The 21,776-nt window shown below is 40.9% G+C and overlaps 1 protein-coding gene across 2 annotated transcripts in view; it reads left to right on the top strand.

Annotated features, from left to right (window-relative positions):
* Window positions 1–21,776, top strand: part of LOC144036588 (rho GTPase-activating protein 7) — a 51,455-nt gene that overhangs the window by 24,608 nt on the left and 5,071 nt on the right. The window contains exons 3-14 of one of the 2 annotated variants that reach the window (XM_077547337.1): window positions 5,674–5,915; window positions 12,456–12,527; window positions 12,809–12,890; window positions 13,874–13,943; window positions 14,187–14,752; window positions 15,444–15,627; window positions 15,829–16,179; window positions 16,252–16,592; window positions 17,156–17,332; window positions 20,090–20,252; window positions 20,380–20,578; window positions 20,790–21,003. In XM_077547337.1, the coding sequence (XP_077403463.1) occupies window positions 5,903–5,915; window positions 12,456–12,527; window positions 12,809–12,890; window positions 13,874–13,943; window positions 14,187–14,752; window positions 15,444–15,627; window positions 15,829–16,179; window positions 16,252–16,592; window positions 17,156–17,332; window positions 20,090–20,252; window positions 20,380–20,578; window positions 20,790–21,003 (2,432 nt within the window). In that variant the 5' untranslated portion in view covers window positions 5,674–5,902. The remainder of the gene's footprint in view (window positions 1–5,673; window positions 5,916–12,455; window positions 12,528–12,808; window positions 12,891–13,873; window positions 13,944–14,186; window positions 14,753–15,443; window positions 15,628–15,828; window positions 16,180–16,251; window positions 16,593–17,155; window positions 17,333–20,089; window positions 20,253–20,379; window positions 20,579–20,789; window positions 21,004–21,776) is intronic. The other variant, XM_077547336.1, reaches the window with a different exon arrangement.

Raw genomic sequence — 21,776 nt, 5'->3', positions numbered from 1 at the left:
TTTTTTTTAATACCGCTTGTTCTCATTTGGATCATGGCTGACTGGAGCTTATCTCAGCTGACTTTTGGCGAAAGAAGCAGGGTACACCCCGGAATGGCCGCCATTCAATTGCAGAACATAGTTGACCTTTGGCAAGAAAGAAAACCATTAATTAACACAATGAGCTGGAGTTTATCCCGGATGACTGGACTGCTGCCAGTCAATCGCAGGTCACAACTAACTTTTGGTGAGAGGTGCCGAGTACTTCCTGGTCTGGTCGTTAGTCAGTCACAGGGCACAGCTGTCTTTTGGCAAGAGAAGTCAATCGCAGGGCAAAAATAGACAGTCAACCATTCACACCAAGAGTTTGTTGAGATTGTATCCCAGTCAACGTTTCTAAAGAGAAGCGGGGTTCACCCTAGACTGGACTGTGGGAATTTTTGGGAATGTGCGCGGGAAGCTGGAGTACCCAAAGAGTAGAGAGTAGCTGAAGAACTCTGGACTGTGAGGCAGACGTACAAACTGCCATCAGGTTTTGTGAATAAGATACCGTGTATCCCGACTAAGATGAATTTGTTGAATAGAAACTTTCTGTTTCATTGTTGATACGGTGATATCAACCAGCAATGAACATTCAGAAGATTTCACGGGATGCCGGTAAATCAGACACATTTTTTATGAGTTCTATATGCTCTGACAGATGAGCAGAAATGACGAGCAGCAACAATCGCAGACGGCCTTCTCAGGAAGGCGGCGATTAATCACTAAGGCATTTCCTGAGCGGGCCGACAGGACGGTTCCTCCGCTGCTTCTATAGAAGTCTGCGTTGGTTCTGCGGATCGCTGTGTTCTGGGCAGAGACTTCCTCTTGTTACGCTTGCTTGGCGGCGTCACCGGGGAACCGAAAGAATGCAGGGCAAAGGTTTTTCAACAGGACATCAGACTGCAGTAAAGACTTTTGATTTTCAAGCAAACGCTCAACGTTTTTTGTCTTCGCACTTTGTACTTTTCTCTCCAAAGAAACAACTATTGACAAAAAAAGGGCTACCAACACAATAGACAAGTGCCTCAGAAGACATTTAATCCGCTGTTGACCTTTAATATATAAAAAAAAAAAGTCCAATACTCAGAAGGGATCATTTGACAGCAAACAAGAAGCTCATAATTGGTTGTCCAAATGGATTTTTATTTTTGCCAGTGTGTGTCAAACAACCATCAATGCTTTCTTAATGAGACTTCACACGTCCTTATTTAGTGCTCCATTGTACTCAACACAAATGTTTGTGTGTCTATATTTAGTGAGGTTGGCACCACAGCCCCCCCCCTGCGTCACACTCCCACTAACCGCTCAAGTGGCTTCAGGTGGGACCTGACCTGACTCACTTGGGTTTTTTGGGGGGGTAGGGAGGAATTTCCAAACACTAATAGGGCTGAAAGTCCGGTAATAGCATCCTCCTAACGCACTGCCAAGGGGCTCCGCGGGCTCCTGGCAGCGTCCCCGGGTTTCCATCAAGCTCCTGAACAAAAACACTTTATTTATAGTGTCGTCAACAAGGACACTTTGTTATATTATTCTTGGCTCGGGAGAACCTCGCGAGTTAGTTTGCTTCTGATACTTTGTCATCTTTAATTTAAAAAAAAAAAAGTCTTTTTTTTTTTTTTTTAATTGAAGATCTAACATACGTACAAACATACAAAGTCTCAGGTACCCATGTCTGAAAATTGAACAGAAAGACTGCCATTTTGATTTGAATCGGCCACTTTTCGTTGGTGGACATCAAACTTGTTGTAACTTTTCGTTTGTGAAATTGGCAAAACTCTAGCTAGCTGTATGGATGGATGTCTTATCGATCTGGACTTTTTTTTCACTTTGGCCATATCATACTGACTGCTTTTATCGCTACGCTAATGCTCTGTCACATGAGCTGTGAGGGTGAGGCGAAATTTCAAGAGGGAAGGACGCTTCCTGTTGGACTGAGTCGGAAATACCGAACCCTAAAGCCTCTGAGGCTGCCTTCAGATTAGACTACACGCAAACACACACATGCACATTTACACAACAGTAAACTGGGACACACCCCGGAGCACACAAGTAAGCAGCCATGCGAAGTTTGCGGGGGTAAACACATCACGCACGTCCCCTTGTAAGCGTATAGCCGCCTGGCTGGAACACAAATACAAGCGTGCACACACACAAACACACACACTGAAACTCCCATCCGTTGGGAGTATTGTTGGATTCTTCCTCTTCTGACGCCCGCCAGGCTTAGGAAAAGGAAATGCAGTCTTGTGTAACCTTTCCACACAGAGGTAGAGAAAGAGAGAGTTTTTTTTAAGGGTTTTTTGGTGGATGACAAAGCCTCATGACAAATTCCGATCAATCCTGGTCTAGACGCGTCTTACCCTGAAGTCCATGGAGGCCAAAGTTGAGGGTTGCGTAGGAAGTCGCCAGTTTGTCCAAAAAGTCTGACTTGTCAGACAGTCTCTGACCTCTGACCGTTTTTGACGAACGACTTGCTGTGTATTAGGGTTAAATTTATCCGCCATGTTTTGTCTCACTTTTAGTCCAGTTTCAACCACGCTCGTTAGTTTTTATCCTAGTTAGTCAACCTCATCCCATTTTTTTTTTGTCCATTTTTAGTCGACTATAAATCTAGCATTTTAGTCTTTACTTTAGTCCAAGAACACATTATTTCATTTGTCTAGTTTTAGACAACAAAAACTGCCAATTTTTGTCTAGGACAATCATATTACCCCTGTATATATTTTTGGCAGCAGTTGAACATTTCGGATCTAAAAGTATTTCACATAAAATGTTCTCATCTTTTTGATGAAAAACAACTTCACACACAATTACAGTATATCAAAGTGTTTACTATGGCTCCATGCTATAAGCTAGTAAATTAGCCAGCATTAGTTAGCGGTCGGATTAGCATTAGCATTTACTGAATGGCGCCCGCTGACAGTTTTATAGACAGCATTTACACTACATACACTTACAGTAGACGGCAACGCCGTCTTGAGTATGTTGACGCCGCAGCCATATTGGGTGAGGCAAAAGTGAAGCTATTTGTAAAGACGCCTCGTTCAGTTTCTCCTGTAGATGTATCATCAAGCCACAACTCAGGATGGATTCATTAGTAACCATTACCTTTGATTATGTTATCCCATTCTAACTCAGTCTTACTAATTATTTGACGATTTAATGGCGAATACGAAATTGCCACATCCAATATGTCAGATACGCTGACATATCGCAAAATCCGACCTCATTTTAGATGCCTAAACGATATGTGGCTCCCGTGGTTTCTTTATTCAAGTGGCTCTTTAGTTAGCAGGGACACGATTTTACAAGATCATATAATTTTCATCTCGTCTTTGTTCATGAACTAAAATTTTCATATATTTTAGTCCACTTTTTATTTAGTGGAGTACATTTTCATCTCGTCTTCATTAGTTGATGAAATAGCACACTGATTTAATCCCAGTTATTGTTTATTAATGAGGGTTTTAGTCTAGTCTGGTATAGTTTTAGTCCAGTGAAAAATATGTGTTGACGAAAATATTGTTGTTAGTTTTCATTAACGAAATTAACACTACTGTGTATTTAGGGAAAGGCAAAATAATCGATTTAATATCCTCGGTATATAAAGGAGTTCCGTTCCTACAACAGTGACACGTGTCATCATTAATTGAGCTTGAATAAAAGTAACAATCCTATTTTAACAAAATAAAGGGATGGAAGTATAAATATCTGTTTTCAAATGTAGGGATTAAACCGAAACTTTTGAAGCAGAGTTGTAGAAGTAGGTCTCCTTTCAGCAAACTCTGAAAAAGTTGATTAGCCACTCTTTTGCTCCTCCACTTGGAAATTAATGTAGCGATTCACCGAGACCTTGCTTCTCCCTTTATAAGTTTATTCACATTTGAAAGCCCGTACGCAAACACCTACGCATTAAATGGAAGGCCATTAGCGCTAATGGTATACCTTGGACTGAGTGCTGATGAAACCTTGAAGAATGGCGAGGACTTCACTTTACGTGTTTAGTCATTGGCCCATTTGGATACCTTCTCATTTTGGCTGAGTGCCGCTTTTTCAGTGGTAATCTTGTTAATGACCTTCCTCGTTCTCTCTATTTGTGAATTGTGCAATCCAAGACAATAGAATCACAAGCTAATGTGCTAATGGGTGTGGCTACGCAATAGTTTCACATTCAACCTTTCCTTCAGTTTTTTTCCCCCCACAAACTTCCTTACGACTCCTTCCGAATCCGATGATAGGTTAAGGAAAAATAAATGTGCTAAGACAACAATTTTAATTCCAATGAGGAAAATGGTTGCAACAATTTTTTGGGACTGTGCCTCAAATTTATGTTCTACGAGGGGGCAGCAGGGTGGAATAGTGAAATTTGGTGGGAGCACAGACAGTTGCGGTAACTGTTTCAACACTGTTCTGTCCAGGCAGTGTTGGCCTAAAAGTAAAAATTAAAGTCTGACATGCCAGCCAGCATGTAGACGGAGACTTCACACCGGCATGCCTGCTTTAGAGCGCCTCGTCGCAGAATGGAATAGCTATGCGGCGAACCTGGTAGGATATAGTCCAGCCACCGGATGTTTTGGGTGGACATATTTTCGCAACTCAATATGTAGTTGGCAACCATTTGCAGTAGTTGTATTTGATTGACAGTTGAGCGGAATTTGATTTCAATAAGTGGACACGCTCACAGCTCCCAAAAATGTATAAATACGGTCTATTTTAAATGTTTTAAGTGTTCCAAAGACATATTTATAAGTTTTTCAAAGGGGTTTCTTATGTTAAAGCATACAGAAAGCTTTGATGCAGCCTCTCAACTGCAAAGAACGGTTGAAGAAATGGTAGTTATTACACAAACGGCCAGCAGGTGGCAGCAGAGCAAAAGAGATCAACCAGGGCCATGTTGAAAAAAAGCTCAATAACTCACAATTCTAAATAGATTTGTGAATAATGATTAAACTTAGCTATATTCTAATGCTAATTGCTGCAAAACAGAAACAAGTAGAAATATACTTGTTTTCCTGATGAAAGAAGAGACTCTAATCTTTCTTTTGGTAGGTTCCATGTTTTTATAGCAATAGAACACAATATTCTGTGGGCCTTGCAAAGTCAGTCAAAATCCAGTAAAACAGCAGGGAGTGAAGGAGATTGCTTCAGTAAAAAAAGGGCTGGGAGTGAATGAGTTAAGAGGGGAGGGATTTGTATTTCATGATTTTATTTTTTTAATAATTCGAATTTAGATATTTTGAACTTAAAATATTTTCATTTGTATGTGTTTTAGGTCACTGTAGTAAAAGTCAACAATTTTCAGGGTGGAAAAAAAAAAGACATTTAAGTTATTTGTATTGCTGTTGAAACAGGTCAAATTTGACCTCACCAGTATGCCGGGTTAAACTTCTAAATGAGGTTTTGCTCTGAGCCATATAGAAAATCCACGTGAGCCACAACCTTGCTGCTTTCAGCTTTTCAAAATGACCCTACTGCCCATTATGTTGTTAAAAAAAAAAGAAATGCTAACTGCAAAAAAATTTCCTGCTGATGGTCACATGTCGGGAGCATTTCCCCGCCGAGGTTTATTTTTAGGACACTGACCCCCCCACCCCCACTCGACACCCCCCCCCCCCTCCCCAACACCCTCCCCTCCTTTCCCCTGGTATTTAGATGGTCTGGTCCTGACCAGAGGAAGAGGAGTGGCAGGGAGGGGAAATGTTGAACAATGACTTTATTAACATGATGCCCAACACAAGCAACACATCAGGACAGGATCCAGCTCAGGATATAAGACTTTTCACACATTTTGGATTGACTTCTTTTAAAACTCCTTTTTCTTTTTTTTTTACTGTGTGTATTTTATCGCATCCAAATGGAAGTTTGCTAACAAGCGTCAAGCATGTTAATCCCAAGTGAGTATGTGTTTGACTTATATTAGAATGTTTGCCTGTGATGACAGCTGCTTTTTAATAGGCCTCCGCAAGATAAGCGGGCGATTGGTGTTTAATTAGCATCGTGAGTGGTAATTAATTAGAAGCCGATGCAGCCTTTGCTACTGTAAATGTGTCCTCTGCGAATGTCTGTTTGCCGGTTATACGGGAAGGGTTTTTTTGTTGTTTTTTTCATTTACAAGAGCAACAATCACGTTTGAAAAGTGTGGAAATGTTGATTGTAAGATTGGAGTGTATGGTTTTAAAATAACATCTAAAAAAAAAAGACAGATTTCTGCTGTTAATAGATTTTTTCCCCCCAGAAAAATCCAATGAAAATCTACTTTATTAAAAGCACTTTGGTCTGTTTTTTTTTTTTTACTTGATGTAAATATTTTGTCTTTAAAGATGATGTGAAAACATTTTCAAATGACGTTAAGAAAAAGTCACTACAGTGGCAGGAAAAGTCGCAAAATATAATTACATATAAACCTATAGCTAATATAGCGCAACTTTGTTAAACTGACAAAAATAAATCAATATATAATCTCAGACTTTGTATCACATAAATAAACACCAAAATGTTCATCCGAACCATATAGTTCCATCTAGCAACAGTCCTCTAGCTTAATGCTAACATTTAATGTGATTGACAGGCTAACGGAGACTAGCATCGATGAAACTGTAATTATAAACTTTCAAACAGGTGCAACTTTACCCTACATGGAGCAGCAACACATACAATTACATCATACATCAATACTCACATTCATTTTCTCCGCTCTGTGGTATTACTGAAGCTTAGTTGGGGACCTTATCTGCCTCTTCTTCCTCCTCCTCATTAACATTGCATTTTCTCCAGTAAACCTCCGCGCTACTAAACTGAAAATGGCTTGAAAATCCACAATATAGCACCAAAAATGAACTGTGACATTAAATAACTGTAAATCATTCCCTCATGTTCCTGTTTTATGGTTATCATCACATTTTTCTAACATCTGATGATAGTTTTGTCTGTATTTTAACATGAGCTGTGGATTCCAAAGTGCTGCAGATCAGCTTTGACGGTGAACTACAGACGTATCACCTACTCAGTTCTTTTTCCGTCAGTGGTTTATCCGTGTAGACATTCTGACTCTTTGTGCTGTATTGCCGTCAGTTTGCGTCGGGCGCATTCTTGATCACGTATACAGCGAAACAGCTACAAACGCAAAAGGGAATCAACAACACACCGCATCGCGATGTGTTTTGTTTTAAAAAAAAACAAAAAAACATCCCCAGCCGTCGCTCCAATTTGCTTCACCCTAACTCGGGAGGCTTTATTCCACCTCATTAGAGCTCGGCGCGGAACTACAAACTTTTGGATGGGAGGGGGTTCGAGGGGGGGTTCAGTGAAGCTGCCTTTCCACTGTAGCTTGTACGAGTGTTGTTAGCAACGGATGGCAACAAGAGTGCTGGCATTAGCTCATAATGCAGCTGCAACTACCAGCTGTGTGTGATTGTGTCGCCTTACTTGAAGAAGCTGGCAATTTTATTCCTCAGTCGTGATTTTAACCGGTCCTGTTTGTCATGTTAACTTGGGCAGTGGGCGCAAACATACAATAATCAGGCTGAACTGGAACATTTTTACCCCCATGATCATGGCCCGATTATCTGCTGTTTTTGGAAGATTATACTGAGGCCTGATTATCAAGTCATCTGATGTGTGTGTGTGTGTGTGTGTGTGTGTGTGTGTGTGTGTGTGTGTGTGTGTGCGTGTGTGTGTGTGTGTGTGTGTGTGTGCGTGTATGTGTGTGAAAGTTGATTCTGAGTGTTGTGGGTTGTGTTTGTGATATGTTGTGTTGCCCATTTCCAGTACACCAAAAAACCAGACCACAAATATTTCCCCAGTTATGGACATCACGTGTTGCCCTTTCATAACCTTGAGCAACTCTGAGGTCCTTATGGAATAAAAAAAACTTTAATTTCCAATTAATATTCAGGGTTATAAGCCTAATCGCTTGCTGTTAGATGTTAAAAAAATTACTGTACAATGCATTACCTGTAAATCTGATTTCATCGCGCCTTCAGCATATGGAATTTAGGAAGACTCTTTAAACAAGATGTCCTTGGGGGAAAAAGATATTTTTAAAAAAATAAATAAAAATAACTCCCTGATTGCTGTTTTGTCTTAAATAAAGTACAGAAGGTTGCAGGGAGTAAAGGAGGTCAGTAAGTGTACAGCGTAGTGTAATCGTTAAAAAAATAAAGAGCCAAAAGGTTAATTAAGAGGTTTTTTTTTTAACGAGTTGCTTAATACATAACGTGATTACATTGTCTCTCGGGTAATTAGGAAGGGGTCGGAGGGGTGTGCATCTCTCACACTATAAGCGCTCAAGCAAAATACAACAACAAGGCCAAGTCCTGACTTTATTTAGTCCACTCCAACTCCTCATAAAAAATGGAAAGTTAAGTGGAAGTCAAACTTCAACATTTCTTGACAATAATATGTTATATGTGACCTCACTCATTTAAACATGACAATATGATTAATATTTGTGCAATTTTGAGTTGTGAAGCAAAATCCAGCTGTTTTTATCCATCTCAGGGGGCGGCCATTTTGCCACTTGCTGTCAACTGAAGATGACATCAATGTTGCTCAGGGCTCAGGCAACAACCAATCACAGCTCACCAGTTTTCTGAAGCTGCGCTGTGATTGGTTGTTACCTGAGCCCTGAGCAACAATGATGTCATCTCCAGCAAGTGGCAAAATGGCCGCCCCCTGAGATGGATAAAAACGGCTGGATTTTGCTGCTTAACTCATATTCACAATATTAACCAGAATACCATATTTAGACTAGTGGGGCTGAATAGAACATATTATTGTCAAAGAAAAAATTGGGAAAAAATAAAAAATCCCCCCCCCCAAAAAAAAATTGGGGTTGACTTCCCTTTTAAAAGAAAAAAAACATTATCGCAAATTATCAGGACGACTAATCTCGTGACAATAAATTCATAATTATGACAATTATGCTATTAGGATAACAATTAATGCGTTTGACTATTTATGCTGTTTAAAAAAAATGCAATGGAGACTGAAAGTTCCTTCATTCCACTCAAGCGTATCTGAATCTTGCTCGTAATTCAACCAAACGCATAACTACATTAACATTTTTACTGGGTTTTGAGGAGGCGTCCAATTCTAGCTAACTCAACTCTGGCTGAAGGAATTCAGAGCAACTAGCGAACAAGTGATAAGCAGATCAAACCCGGGCCTTGAAGGTGCGATACTGTCGGAATATGCCCCCCAAATCTCATCTGACAGCAAGTTATGTAAGCGATAAAAATGGAAACTGACCGAAATAGAAACGCAAGAGAGCGAGTAGCTTGAAAATGACGCTAATTCACGCTTGACCTAATTAGTTTGTGGAAGTTTTAAGCCCAGGCCAGGAAGAAAACACTCCACACCTGTCAGAAACAACAATGAACTGTCAAGCCCAGCCATGGCGTTCAATCGTCCGCCGTCCCTACCCCGTGTTTACGTAAGCGATGCTATCTGCCCAACTCGTCCTATTACCGCGCTCGCTCGGTAAAGGCCTCTTCCTTTTTCTAAATGACTGCGTGCCAAAGGAAGTTGTGGTGTGGCCCCAAAGGACTCTGATAAGAGATTTGGATGCGCGATTAAGCGGGGCCCCGCCTCGATAGGAAACGCCTGGGAAGTTCTCATCATGCATATGGAATCCACCATTTTGTTTTGGGCCATAGCTTTGACCAGGACTACCCGTGAGAAATTATATGTGAAAGAGTCACGTTTGAGCCAGGATAGGCTATCCAGCCATTTAGTTTCTGTAGCGCTCGTCCTCATTAGACGTTTGTTCCGTTTGTAAGGGACAGACAAGTGAGTCTTAGCAGTTGTGTCATTTCTGGTCAAGTTGCTTTATTGTCAACATCAAACGACTCGAATGCATGTTATCGACTAAGTGTCATCAGACGTCAGGAAGGTACACGGGCAAATCCTTCCGGGCGTCCGCATTCTTTCTCTTGCTTGCATTCTGTCTGACATTTGACATGTGAGTGCTGAGTTTCACCTTTTTTTTACCCCTCAGTGAACTCCTTGCCGGCTTCTGGGCAAGTGCATTAAGTGCTCTGCTTGAAGGTCAGGAAGCTGCTGTGGAGGATCTAAAAGGGACTTCTGAATTTTCAAATGGAAGAGAGCCACACATGATGATGAGGGAAAAAAAATCGAACCACTAGAAACTAGGGCTGGGTGATATGGCCAAAAAGTAAAAAAAAAAATCAGCCATACAGGATAATTATTATTTTAATAATTTTTTTATCTAATAAACTCCCCAAAAAACCATTTATTTAAACGTTTTATTAATTCATTAATAATCCAGAAGACAAAACTCAAATTCAACATTCGATTTTTAAAATGACAATTAATGAAATTAGATCGATTTATTGCTCAGTCTTACTAAAAAAACTCTGTCGTTTTCATCGGTGACTGACTTGAACCACCTTGAAGGATTTGCCATCATAATTATTGAACAGGTTTAACATTCACAAATGTCGAGCTCTACATTCTGAACCGATTGGAACGGGGGGGGGGGGGGGGGGAGTAATCTTCCTACCTACAAGACATCCAAGAAACAGGCCATAAGGAAAATGCTCAAATTAGCACTAATGATGTGTTTACACCACTTTAACATTTAAATTTTCAGAGTAAATTGGAGAGGAAAAATTACTTAAACACCCCGCATTACAAATTTCTTACTCAAGATGATCTTTAAAAGACATCCAATAATTGCACTTTTGATGACTCTGATTTCAAAGGAGGGAAAATGCTCCAATAAAGGCTGATGTGTGTACCCCGCTTTCAACTAAACATGTTCTTGGTATATTTTCCCCTGCTAGTTTTGAGTGAAAAGTGCTTACTGTACGTGACCCTCAAAATTGTAACCCGTTCCTCTGTGGTACTGGTGGTTTAGTGGGAAAAAAGAGGTGGGTTACTAAGACCTGGGCTCTAACATCCACATATCCACTTATCCCTGGGATTTCCGCCAACATCTGTGACCTGCTCGGCGAGCACACTTGATCCCGTTTCAAACTCAAATGTCACATCTCCATCGTAAGGCCCCCGAAATAAACTCAGTTCTTCAGCCAAGGGGCTTGTTGGACTGTTCAGGATGAATATACACAAGGTAATATAATGCCATTTGGGTTGCTAACAGGGTTTTTTTCACTCGAGTGCAAAGAATACCACGGGTCTATTTAGGCTAAGGCCCTGCTATATTTAGCCCTTTTCCACACTGCATTCCGAGTAAATTGGCGTAAAATTAGAGCTGGGATTTATTCACCAGAATATTCACAGATTGAGTTCAAGCCCGATCCCGCATCAGTGCCTTACCCACAGGACAGCCATCTGGAAATGGTCGGGGAAATGTTGTTCAAGAGAAAAAGGGAAAGTAAGCTGACTGGGAAATGAATGGATACTTAAAATTTCTTCGTTTGATGATTTTTTTTTTTTGTCTCATTTTGCCACAAATATATCTGTGCTATAATCGCATGTATTTTCAATACCAACAAAACTGCGTTCAGACTGCAGGCATATCTGACTCCAATCGGATTCCTCCCTTTTAGGGCTGACTGTTAGCAAGTGTCCAAATGCGATCTGGCCCCGTTCAGACTGAGCCACATTATTGACCCATCTGACAGGTTGCTGGAGCAATATGGAACCACAACACCGACAATAAGAGAGCAACAGCGTGGAACGGAGGCGGCCCCCAGCGCGTATGACGTCATGACGCAGTTTGCCGCTCCGTACTTCCCGTTCCTCGCAAGCGCGTTAAGCGGTTTCTTTCTCTTCTCTTCTCCCTTCTCGACCACATGTACGGCATAACTCGCTATTTCTGGTTGCGCATGTGAAAAATTGATGGAGTAGCGAGACCGGGTGCAGCGCAAGTAACGTAAAATGTCACTTTATTTACAGTTGAGGATGAGAGGAGTCGACGGGGTAGTGGAGCCGTCAAGGAGTTTGACTGCCGACACGTGAGAAAACCAGCCGGGCAGCGAACAGATTGGATTTTGGGTTTTGCGCACGTAGTGACGTCACGGACAGTCAAATCCGTTGCGAGTGTTTCGAGCTGATCAGACTGAGACGCATCTTGTCCAAATTGGATATGAAACTACCTCCCGCATGTGGTTTCAATCCGTCCCGCAAAAATTTTCATGTGCTTTGTGACTGTTCAGACTATAAAAGAACCATCCACGTTCAATCTGGTTGGGCTAAAAATCGGATTTGGCCTGGCAGTCTGAACAAGGCCCAAGTTGCGTCCCCGTTCCCCACTAGTCAGCAGTAATTAAAATTGTCACAGATAATTAATTGCCAGTATCCACCCCGCCCCCCAGGTCGTTTCCAACGCAAATGGAATCGAATCTCCTAAAGGGACGGCTGATTAGGTGCAAATATTTGTACTCTTAAAGCCATCGGAGCATGAAGTGATTGCCATTGACTCAAGAGTCGTCGTTTTTATTTCTTTACAGAGATCGAAGCCAAGGAGGCCTCCGATTGGCTACGAGCAGCCGGCTTCCCTCAGTACGCACAGCTGTTCAAAGGTAATTAACCAGCCTTTATGCTTATCCTGAAGGATCATTCAGGCATGTCCTAATTTTCAATTTTAAAGCAAAAGCAAAATAGTCGGCGGTCAGATTTTTTAAATGGGTTCGGGACAAGCCTTGTGGAACTCTTGATAATGGAAGGGAAATAAATCAGGAGTTATGAAGTCTCACGTTGCTCTCATTTGAACAGATCATTTTGAAACCAGTTTTAGAATTCAAAATAAACATCTATCGGTCTGAGGAAATACAAAAGTAATTTTAATATGTTTGCGTATCAGACTGCAGGTTTCCCATTGATGTGGAACTCGCCAAAAGGGATCACCACTTCCTGGATAAAGACGCTCTGGATTCCCTCTGCAGGTAACACGCTCATGATGATGACATTGGGGAATTTTCCTTTGCAAATACTGTCGTTTGTCTGTTGGGACACCAAGTCAGAACCTGGCTGCAGTTTATAATTACACATCACGCAGAAGGCATCGAATGCCACTTTGGGAGTCCTTGAGCCACTTTGCAAGTCGCCGGCGCTTTTCACCGCTCAGCTTTTAATGAGATTTGGACGGCAGCTCACATTTGTGCTCTCTCCCGGCTGCAGAGTTGTGTTTTGGCAGGATGTCACGGTAGAGTAAAAGTGCTAGAAAAGTCCTGACACGCTGCCTGCTGGGAACTAAACAAGCAGCTAACGACAGAAGCTAATAGAAGTGAAACTTGCCGATGGAGAGCAAATTTAAAGTAGAAATGAAATAAATATAGCTGTGGCGGGAAGTAGCAAATTACAAATAGTTTGTTACTGTTCTTGACAATGTTGTTTCCATAAATGCTATAATCCATCAAAATATTGAAAATGATGTAGCCATAAGACTCGCTGTAAAGAAATATTGCCATTAGATCTATTTGAATCATATTAGCTGGGAAATAAACAGCTAGCTTATTTTCAAAAAGGAGCAATCAAACATTCTTATCCTACATGTTTTAGCAGCTATTTTCAACTAACAAACATATAGCCAACATAGTAATGTGGCATTGAGGCCATTATATCAACGGGAAGGCATTTTGTGTTTACTAAAAGGAAGAGAAAAAAAACATTTGAAGCTTTCAGATTGATCTACTTTTGCTAGCATCAGGCTAGCTGCTAAGTGCCTTAGTCCTAGATGATGCTGTTGTTGCACTAGTTTGTTTTATCTGCCTAAATGTTGAAAATTGAACGCTTATTAAGTTGTTCGACACATTGGAATCAAAACAGTCATTATATGCTTGCTAGCTATTTAGCCGAAGTAGTGCTTTAGTATTTCCTAGGTGACCTGAATATCCAATCTTTTTGACTAACTTCAACTCCTCTGCAGGCGTCTGGTCACGTTGAACAAATGCGCGGAGGTGAGGCTGGACCTGCCGAAAGCGAAACATCGTGAACAAGTGAGTTGTTGAGAGGACAAAGAATGGAGAAAACGAAACGCAGCAAGATGCTCGTATTAGTGGTGTGTAATGGCATCGCACCGTGAAATTTACTTGTTCGGCATCATTTAGTTTGGACGGATGATTCAGCCCGTTGGTGCTTGACGGCTTCTGTTCTGAGGGGAAAGATTGAAAGGAAAACGGGTTAATTACTGCTTGTGATGCTCTATGTGATTATTGTATAATTACGGTGTCCTCTTTCAGAGCAATGAAGACTTTCTCGAGGACAATTTCTGCGCCATCAGCCCCAGGTGGAACTACAACAGTCGGATGCAACAATGGCGACGGCTGGACTCCTCTACGGAATTTCTCCACTTATCTGACACCTCAAGCTCCCCTCAGGACGGGTCTCCGTGTGACCTCCGGGATGAGCACCACGACGTCTGCTCCATTCACAGTTCAAGCAGCACCGAGAGCGAAGGTCAAAACCGGAAGAGTCCGAGAGAAGGCGCCGACCCAAACAGAAGCGCCACAGACGACCAGGCCACCAGCCGGAGCTCCTCACATTGCTCCTCCTCTAACAAGACCCCGTCCATGGATATCTCATTCAGCGGACCCCCGTCACCTGGAGGTGGAAGCGGCGGAGGATCATCCATCATGAGTCTGGAAGCCTGCGTCATGGATAAACCGCCTCGCAAAAAGGGGACCAGCCTTTTGAGGAAGATGGAGAAACTGAGGTTGAGAGGTACAACTGGCCTCCTCTCTGCACCGAGGAACCATGCAAATATGGCCGGCATAGTCCGAGGGTCTGCAGGAGGAAGGGGCTCCAGGTGAGGATTGTCGAATCGGTTATCTGGCTTTATGCTTTGAGACGAGGCAGGGGTCTGCAACCTGTGACTCCAGAGCCACATTTGGCTCTCTAGTCCCTCTTCTGTAGCTCCCTGTGGATCTCTAAAGAAATTAGTAGAAATTAATATATTTTTTTACATATTTTTTAGATAAAATACTGTGTTCTTTAAATGCATTAATAATTAAATAAAAAAAATAATAATTAATTATTCAAACCATGTCAGAGTCCACATTTTAAAGTCATCAGAAAAAGAGAGGTGAAAGGTAGATAAAAAAAATGTTGTTTTTTTAAAAACTTCAAAATGTCCAAAAAGGAAGAAGAAAAGCAGAAAATTAGCATAAAATTAAATTGCTAAAATGTCAGAATTGCACGAAAAAGGCATGTTAAAAACATTCAAAAACGAACCATTAAATGTCCAAAAACAAAAGAAAAATCCTGAAAATTACCATAAAATGTCCACAAAATCGCCAAAAATGCCAGAAACTTGATAGCAAAAAAGGTAGACCCCTGGACAAGGTAATGTGGTATTCCCCAGGGCTCCTTTCTAAAGCCACTTTTTCCCCTTTTTTTTCTCTTAAAAAAAAAATCTTTACGGAGCCACATAATCACGTGTTGTTTTTAAATTCCCATTAACTGAAAGCTAACTTTTCTTGTTTACTGTCTATTCCTAGCTGTACATCTTCTTCGCCCTCCTCCCCGCACGCCATGAGCAGCAGCAGCAGCAACAGCCACTCGGAGAACAGCAGCGCGGTCAGCACGCCGAGCCCGGTCACGCGTGTCCGGAGTAACTGCAAACGCACAGAAATGGGCGAGGGAGTGACCCACAACAACAACCACCACCTCACAGGCACCACGGTCAGTACAAAACAGTTGAAAGTGGATGCGTGGAAATGAATGGGACTAATCACATATGGTGTCCCACAAGGAGCACTTCTCAGACACCTGTCATTTTACATTTTTCTTAATATCTTAAAGGAGACATAGGGCCTTTTTTTAAAAATAATTTTCAATAATATTTCCGTAAATTTGACTTCAACCATTCATTTACTCTCTCAGGACTACAAAGACCAGATCAACAACAACAACAACAACATCAACCACGACAGCCTGCTTTTCCACATCCCCCGCAGCCACAAACCGGGCACATTTCCAACCTCCCTCGCCCACAAACACGCACTCCTGTCCCCCATCCTGGATCAGTCCTCCGTCAACTGGAGGACAGGCAGCTTTCACGGCTACCAGCAACGACGCGGTTGCCGCCGGGGCGCGTCCTCGCTCGACGTCTCGCCGAGCCCGCCGGACCACCGGCTGAGCGTCTACGACAACATCCCGGACGACCGGCAGCTTTCTGAAAGCGAAGGTGGCAGCGGGGGGAGTGTTAGCGATGCGGAGAGGATGGGTGAAGAGGTGGGTTACACCCCGTTATTGTTTGCGCCATTGTCCTTGTGGGTGTTTCCATTTTTGGGGTTTATCTGACAGGTATCTCGTCTGTTGGGAGGCGAGGACGTTTTCTCGGCTCTGGACACAGTTCTGAAAAGGATCAACGATCTGCAGCAACTGGTCTCCACCTGGACCGAGAGTCTCTCCGAAGACGACTGTCAGCGAGATTCCTCCTCCGCCTCTTCTTCGACTTCCTCCTGCTCGCACGACTCACCTGCCAACGGCTCCTCCGCCGCCTCCCCCTGCCCTTCCTCCCCTACTCACATCCACCTGGAGGCGCAGCATTCAGAAGAAGATGAGGAGGAGGAAGAGGAGAGCTGCGAGAAGTCGCCGGTGAGCGAGGACGAGTCCAAGACCAGATCGCCGCAGGATAAGAGCAGGTAAGTTTTTAAACTACACTTTCGCTTGGGTTGTATTGTATGTCTTCACCGATTCAAACTTTTTATGTGCGTACTGCAATACCTTTAAGATGCCACAAGATGGCAGCATAGTCCTGAAAGTAGTAATTGATGCTGAAGTCAAACAGATGAAGAACTTTGTATTTGGGGCGGAGCTAAGTTTGCTACGCGCTGCAATTTTTTTTTTAGTATACACAATTAAACTTATTAAAACCCTTTGTTTTTAGTATTCTTTAGTCTCACATTTCTATAAGAGTGCTATCGTACAAGACTCTCACTCACACATTTCTCCAAATCTCAAGATGTTCTTTTGTCACTCCCAGTCGACATTTGCTTGAAAACTGACACATAAAACGAAAGAGAATTAAACTGTGTATATTTAAACACATAAATGTTCAACCAACTAAGCTATATAAGAAGTAATGTGAGTCAAACAGCTAAATGCTAACTCGCTAATGTCAAGATAGTATATGGTCATTTTATTCCCTATTATTATTTAGTAAAGTGTTTCTGGCATTTTCTCTTTTTTTTATTTATATTTCCAGCCGAGTGAGCCAGCAGCTGCACTGGTCCAGTGAGCAGAGCCTTCCATCTTTGCCTGCCAGTCCGGGCGTGGAAAACCAGTCGGTCTCTCAGTTGGCTCTCCTCCAGAAGCTGGCCCTGCTCAAACTCACCGCCCTGATGGACAAACACTCGCCATCCAGCAAGCAAGGCTGGAGCTGGTAAGGAACACGTTTGATGATGAACAAAAACATAATTGCAACATTTGCTGAAGTGTGGGCAAAAAGGATAAATATTTCAGGCAGCCTTTTTTGAAAAGGCATCTATTATTCATGGCTCAGGTGCAGATTGGCTCCCCGGTTGTGAAATTACTGTAAGTAGCAACATATTTTTTCCAGGAGAGAAACTTTTGAAAAAGTGCACTCTGGAGATAACATACAGTAACAAGGTTGAATCATTTGGAGCATTTTTTTTTTTGTGTATCTCTCATGCCCCTTAGTAATATTTGTATATGAGGAAGTGATCTTATGATTTTATGAATAATTGACTAGCATTATTCTATCTCCTAATGTAAATGTGTTTGTTTTTTAATGAATCTTCTGCTTCGTTGTTGAGTGCCAGACATTTCAAATTGCCCTGGCAGCAAATTGTGAGTTAATCCCTCATTTGGATGAACTATTATTTTTAACCCAGTTCTGATTAAAGCATGGTGTGCACATTAAATGTGCAAGACACCTTGGGTAAAAATGGCATGCGTTTTTACTGCTGTGATGCAGTATCTCGCAAATGTGAGTACATGCCTCACATTTTTGTAAATGTGCCATTATAACTTCTCTTAAGAGAAGAGAAGAGTTCAGTTGTGACCGGTGATTGGAAATAATGGTTACCACACTAAATATTGACGCTGAGCAAAATTTGGACATTTTCACTTATAGATCAACTCACTTTTTTGCCAACAGTTTAGATAATAATGTGTCTGTGTTGGGATATTTTAACAGGACAGTGAATTCACGCTTTTATGCAAGTTTTAGTGTAACATAAAATTTTGAATTTACATTTTAGTAAAATGTCACAAAGGTATCCCATGTTGTAAAACCTCCATCGGGGCAAGAAGAAACTCCAACAAAACCCACTTAGGAAGAAATAAAAAACTTTAAGGCTGCATTGGATGCCGAGTGGGCAAGATCAATCACGTGATTTGATGCTATACAACATTAGATTTACTTCATCTGAAAGCAGGAGAGTGAGGGAAGAGAGAAGTGGCAGTAAAACAGACCATAATAATTTACAATTGAACTCAGGCAGGGAAATAAAAAAAATCGCTCTTAACGGGATAACCTGGATAATCTTTGAGACACAATTGGGACTTTGGCGGAATCCGCTCTCGGATTCACAGGAAATGATGGTGGTGGTGTAAGAAAAGGAGCTGGAAGGCTCTCAACGCCGCCGTGAAACAGGATGACGAGCCGCACAAGAGATTCATTAGTGATTACTAAAAAAAATAAAATAAAAAATGTCCTGAAATGTCCCAGTCTTTGATCCTGTTCCATGATTTCCTGAGCCTGCATGTTTTTTCCAGGCTGCACATATTCAACCATCAGGGACACACACACACACACACACAAAAACTGTTCATTTGGCTCTTCCTTCAAAGGAAACACATTGGGCCATGGTGAGGATTTAGACAGTTTCCTGTGCGACCGTCCAAGCTGTTTGATGGCCTCAAATTTTTTTTAAACAATCTGATCACCAGCGGATCTCAGGATCATCTGTGTGGCCTGGCAGGAGCGTTCCGAAACTCAAGAATTTCATCTGTGGGAAAAAGTTGTCATTTTTATGAGAATGTGTACAATCAAGAGAAAATTCCACAAACAAGTGAAGTTTACATGAATAAAAGCAGAATTTTGATATTCCGTATTTGTATGAGGGTTTTTTTAAGTCAGTAGTTGTATTTTTTTAAAGAAGAAAGTTGTAATATCTGAACAATTTAAAATTGATATGAATATTGTCATAATTTCATCAAGTGTAAAAATTCAAAATATAAGGAGCATCTAGTTTGTAGTTTTTACAATAAGAATAAGAATTTGACTGGACTAAAGTAATAATTTGAAGACAAAAAAGGTAAGTAATTAAAAGGAAAAATTGCAATTTATTATGAATAACTCATTTGCTCCCAAAAATGTATAAATACGTTCTATTTTAAATGTTTTAAGTGTCCGAAATACATATTTATGCGTTTTTTAATACTAAAGCATACAGAAGGCTTTGATGCAGGCTCTCAACTGCACAGAACGGTTGAAGCAATGGTAGTTATTACAAAAATGACCAGGAGGTGGCAGCAGAGTATAAGAGATCAACCAGGGCCATGTTGAAAAAAAGCTAATTTACTCTCAATTCCAAATCGATTTGTGAATAATGATGACATTTTGCAATTATTCTAATGCTAATTGCTGCAAAACTGAAACGGATAGAAATATACTTTTTTCCCGATGAAAGAAGAAACTTTAATCTTTCTTTTGGTAGGTTCCATGTTTTTATAGCAATAGAACACAATATTCTGTGGGCCTTACAAAATCTGTCAAAATCCGGTAAAACAGTCGGGAGTGAAGGGGATTGCTTCAGTGAAAATGGCTGGGAGTGAATGAGTTGATCATAATTTTATGAGGAAAAAAGAATGAAATAGCAAGAAAGTTGCAAAACTTAGAGGAATGAAATCGTACTATTATGAGAAAAACAATCGTAACTATACGAATAATATGTCCTTTTTTGCGAAAATTAAATCATAAGAGGAAAAAGAAAGTGTCTGATTTTAGACAGAGAAAGTCGTACGTACATACATACATACATACATAAACATGTTTATGAGACTAAAGTCAAACATTCGTTATGACCGAAAAAAAAAAAGTCAAATTTTGACATAGCAGTATTTATGTATTTATTTTTAAGGGACAAAATACGAGCATGTGTGTTTCCCACAGGAGCGTTCCCAAGCCGTTGGCGAGGAAGGGCAAGGCGTCGCCTGCCAAGTCCAGGCGGGTTTTCGGTGTTCCTCTGCTCGTCAACGCGCAGCAGACAGGAGAGCCTCTCCCTCCCAGCATCCTCAAGGCGCTCGTTTACCTCAGGACGCGATGTTTGGACCAGGTGACTCCGCTTCTGCCTCAGAAATCGGGGGCGCTGCTTGGCGACCCGTCAGATTCCCCTTCCTGTTTTGTTTCACATCCCAGACAGTCTGTCTGGTCCAGAAATTTAACTTGGCATGTGATTTCAGGTGGGTCTTTTTCGGAAGTCGGGTTTGAAGTCTCGGATCCAGTGCCTACGGGAGATGCTGGAGTCCGACCCCGACGGCGTCTGCTACGATGGTCAGTCGGCTTTCGACGTGGCCGACTTGGTCAAGCAGTATTTCCGGGACCTGCCCGAGCCCATCTTCACTTTCAGACTGTGCGAGTCCTTCCTGCACATTTACCAATGTGAGCATCATTTTATCTTTCAAATGGAGCTTTAATAGAAATTTACTTTAAAGCTTTAGAAAGCGTTTGGGAAAAAATATAAATTTATTTTAAAACCACTCGAATATGACCTTGGAGAAGTTGTATGCGTGCTGCACTTTATAAATCGTAAAAAACATTTATCTTGGAGGCCATAAAAGTCCAAACCTGAAGCATCGTCTTTTGTCGGCAGATTTCCCCAAGGATCAACAGTTGCTGGCGGCCCAGGCGGCCATTTTGCTGCTCCCGGACGAGAACCGCGAAGCGCTGCGTACGTTGCTCTACTTCCTCTGCGACGTGGTGGCGTGCGTGGATGAGAACCACATGACGCCCACCAACGTCGCCGTGTGCCTCGCACCCTCGCTTTTCCACCTCAATGCTCTCAAGAGGGACGCCGGCGCTAACAGGTTAATATATGAGAAAAAAATGGTTCTACGTAAAAGGATTTTAAAAATAAAGTCATTATTTTATGTGAAACAAGGGGTAACTTTATACTTTCATAATAGAAATACTATAATTTTATAAGGGAAAAAAATCTTAAATTTACATTATAAAGTCGTGTATGAGATAATGTTGAATAATAATTTTAATGTTTTTAATATTATGAAGAAAATGCTGTCCAAATCTTATCAGAATAATATAATTCCATAAATAAATTCACAAATTTATGGAGAAAATGCCCTAATTTTGCTATTAAAAAAGGTCAGAATTTTAATATTAATGTTGGAATTTCATGAGAAAATGTTTTCATTTTACATTAGTAAAGTTTCTAATTTTATTATTTTTTGAAATCCCAAAATTAAAACTAGAAAAGTTATCATTTGAACACAAATTATTTCGAAGTAGTATTATTCCGAGAAAAATGTAATTTTATGTAGGAAAAAAAATCTTAATTGGCCATTAAAAAAAAATCATAATTTTACATTATAAAGTCTTCTATGAGATAAAGTTAGAATTATACATAAATCCTAATTTGAAAATTAAATAATAATTTTAATGTTTTTAATTTTATGAAGAAAATGCTGTCCTAATCTTATCAGAATAATTTAAATCCATAAAATAAAATCACAAATTTATGGAGAAAATGTCTAAATGTTATTATTAAAAAAAGTTCCCAATAATAATATTAATGTTGGAATTTTTATGAGAAAATATGCTCGTTTTACATGAGTAAAGTTTC

The sequence above is a fragment of the Vanacampus margaritifer genome, chromosome 16, assembly GCF_051991255.1.
Source record: "Vanacampus margaritifer isolate UIUO_Vmar chromosome 16, RoL_Vmar_1.0, whole genome shotgun sequence".
In the NCBI taxonomy this organism is placed as follows: Eukaryota; Metazoa; Chordata; class Actinopteri; order Syngnathiformes; family Syngnathidae; genus Vanacampus; species Vanacampus margaritifer.
The sequence above is the reverse complement of the archived record's forward strand: the minus strand, read 5'-3'. Positions and strand labels throughout refer to the sequence as shown.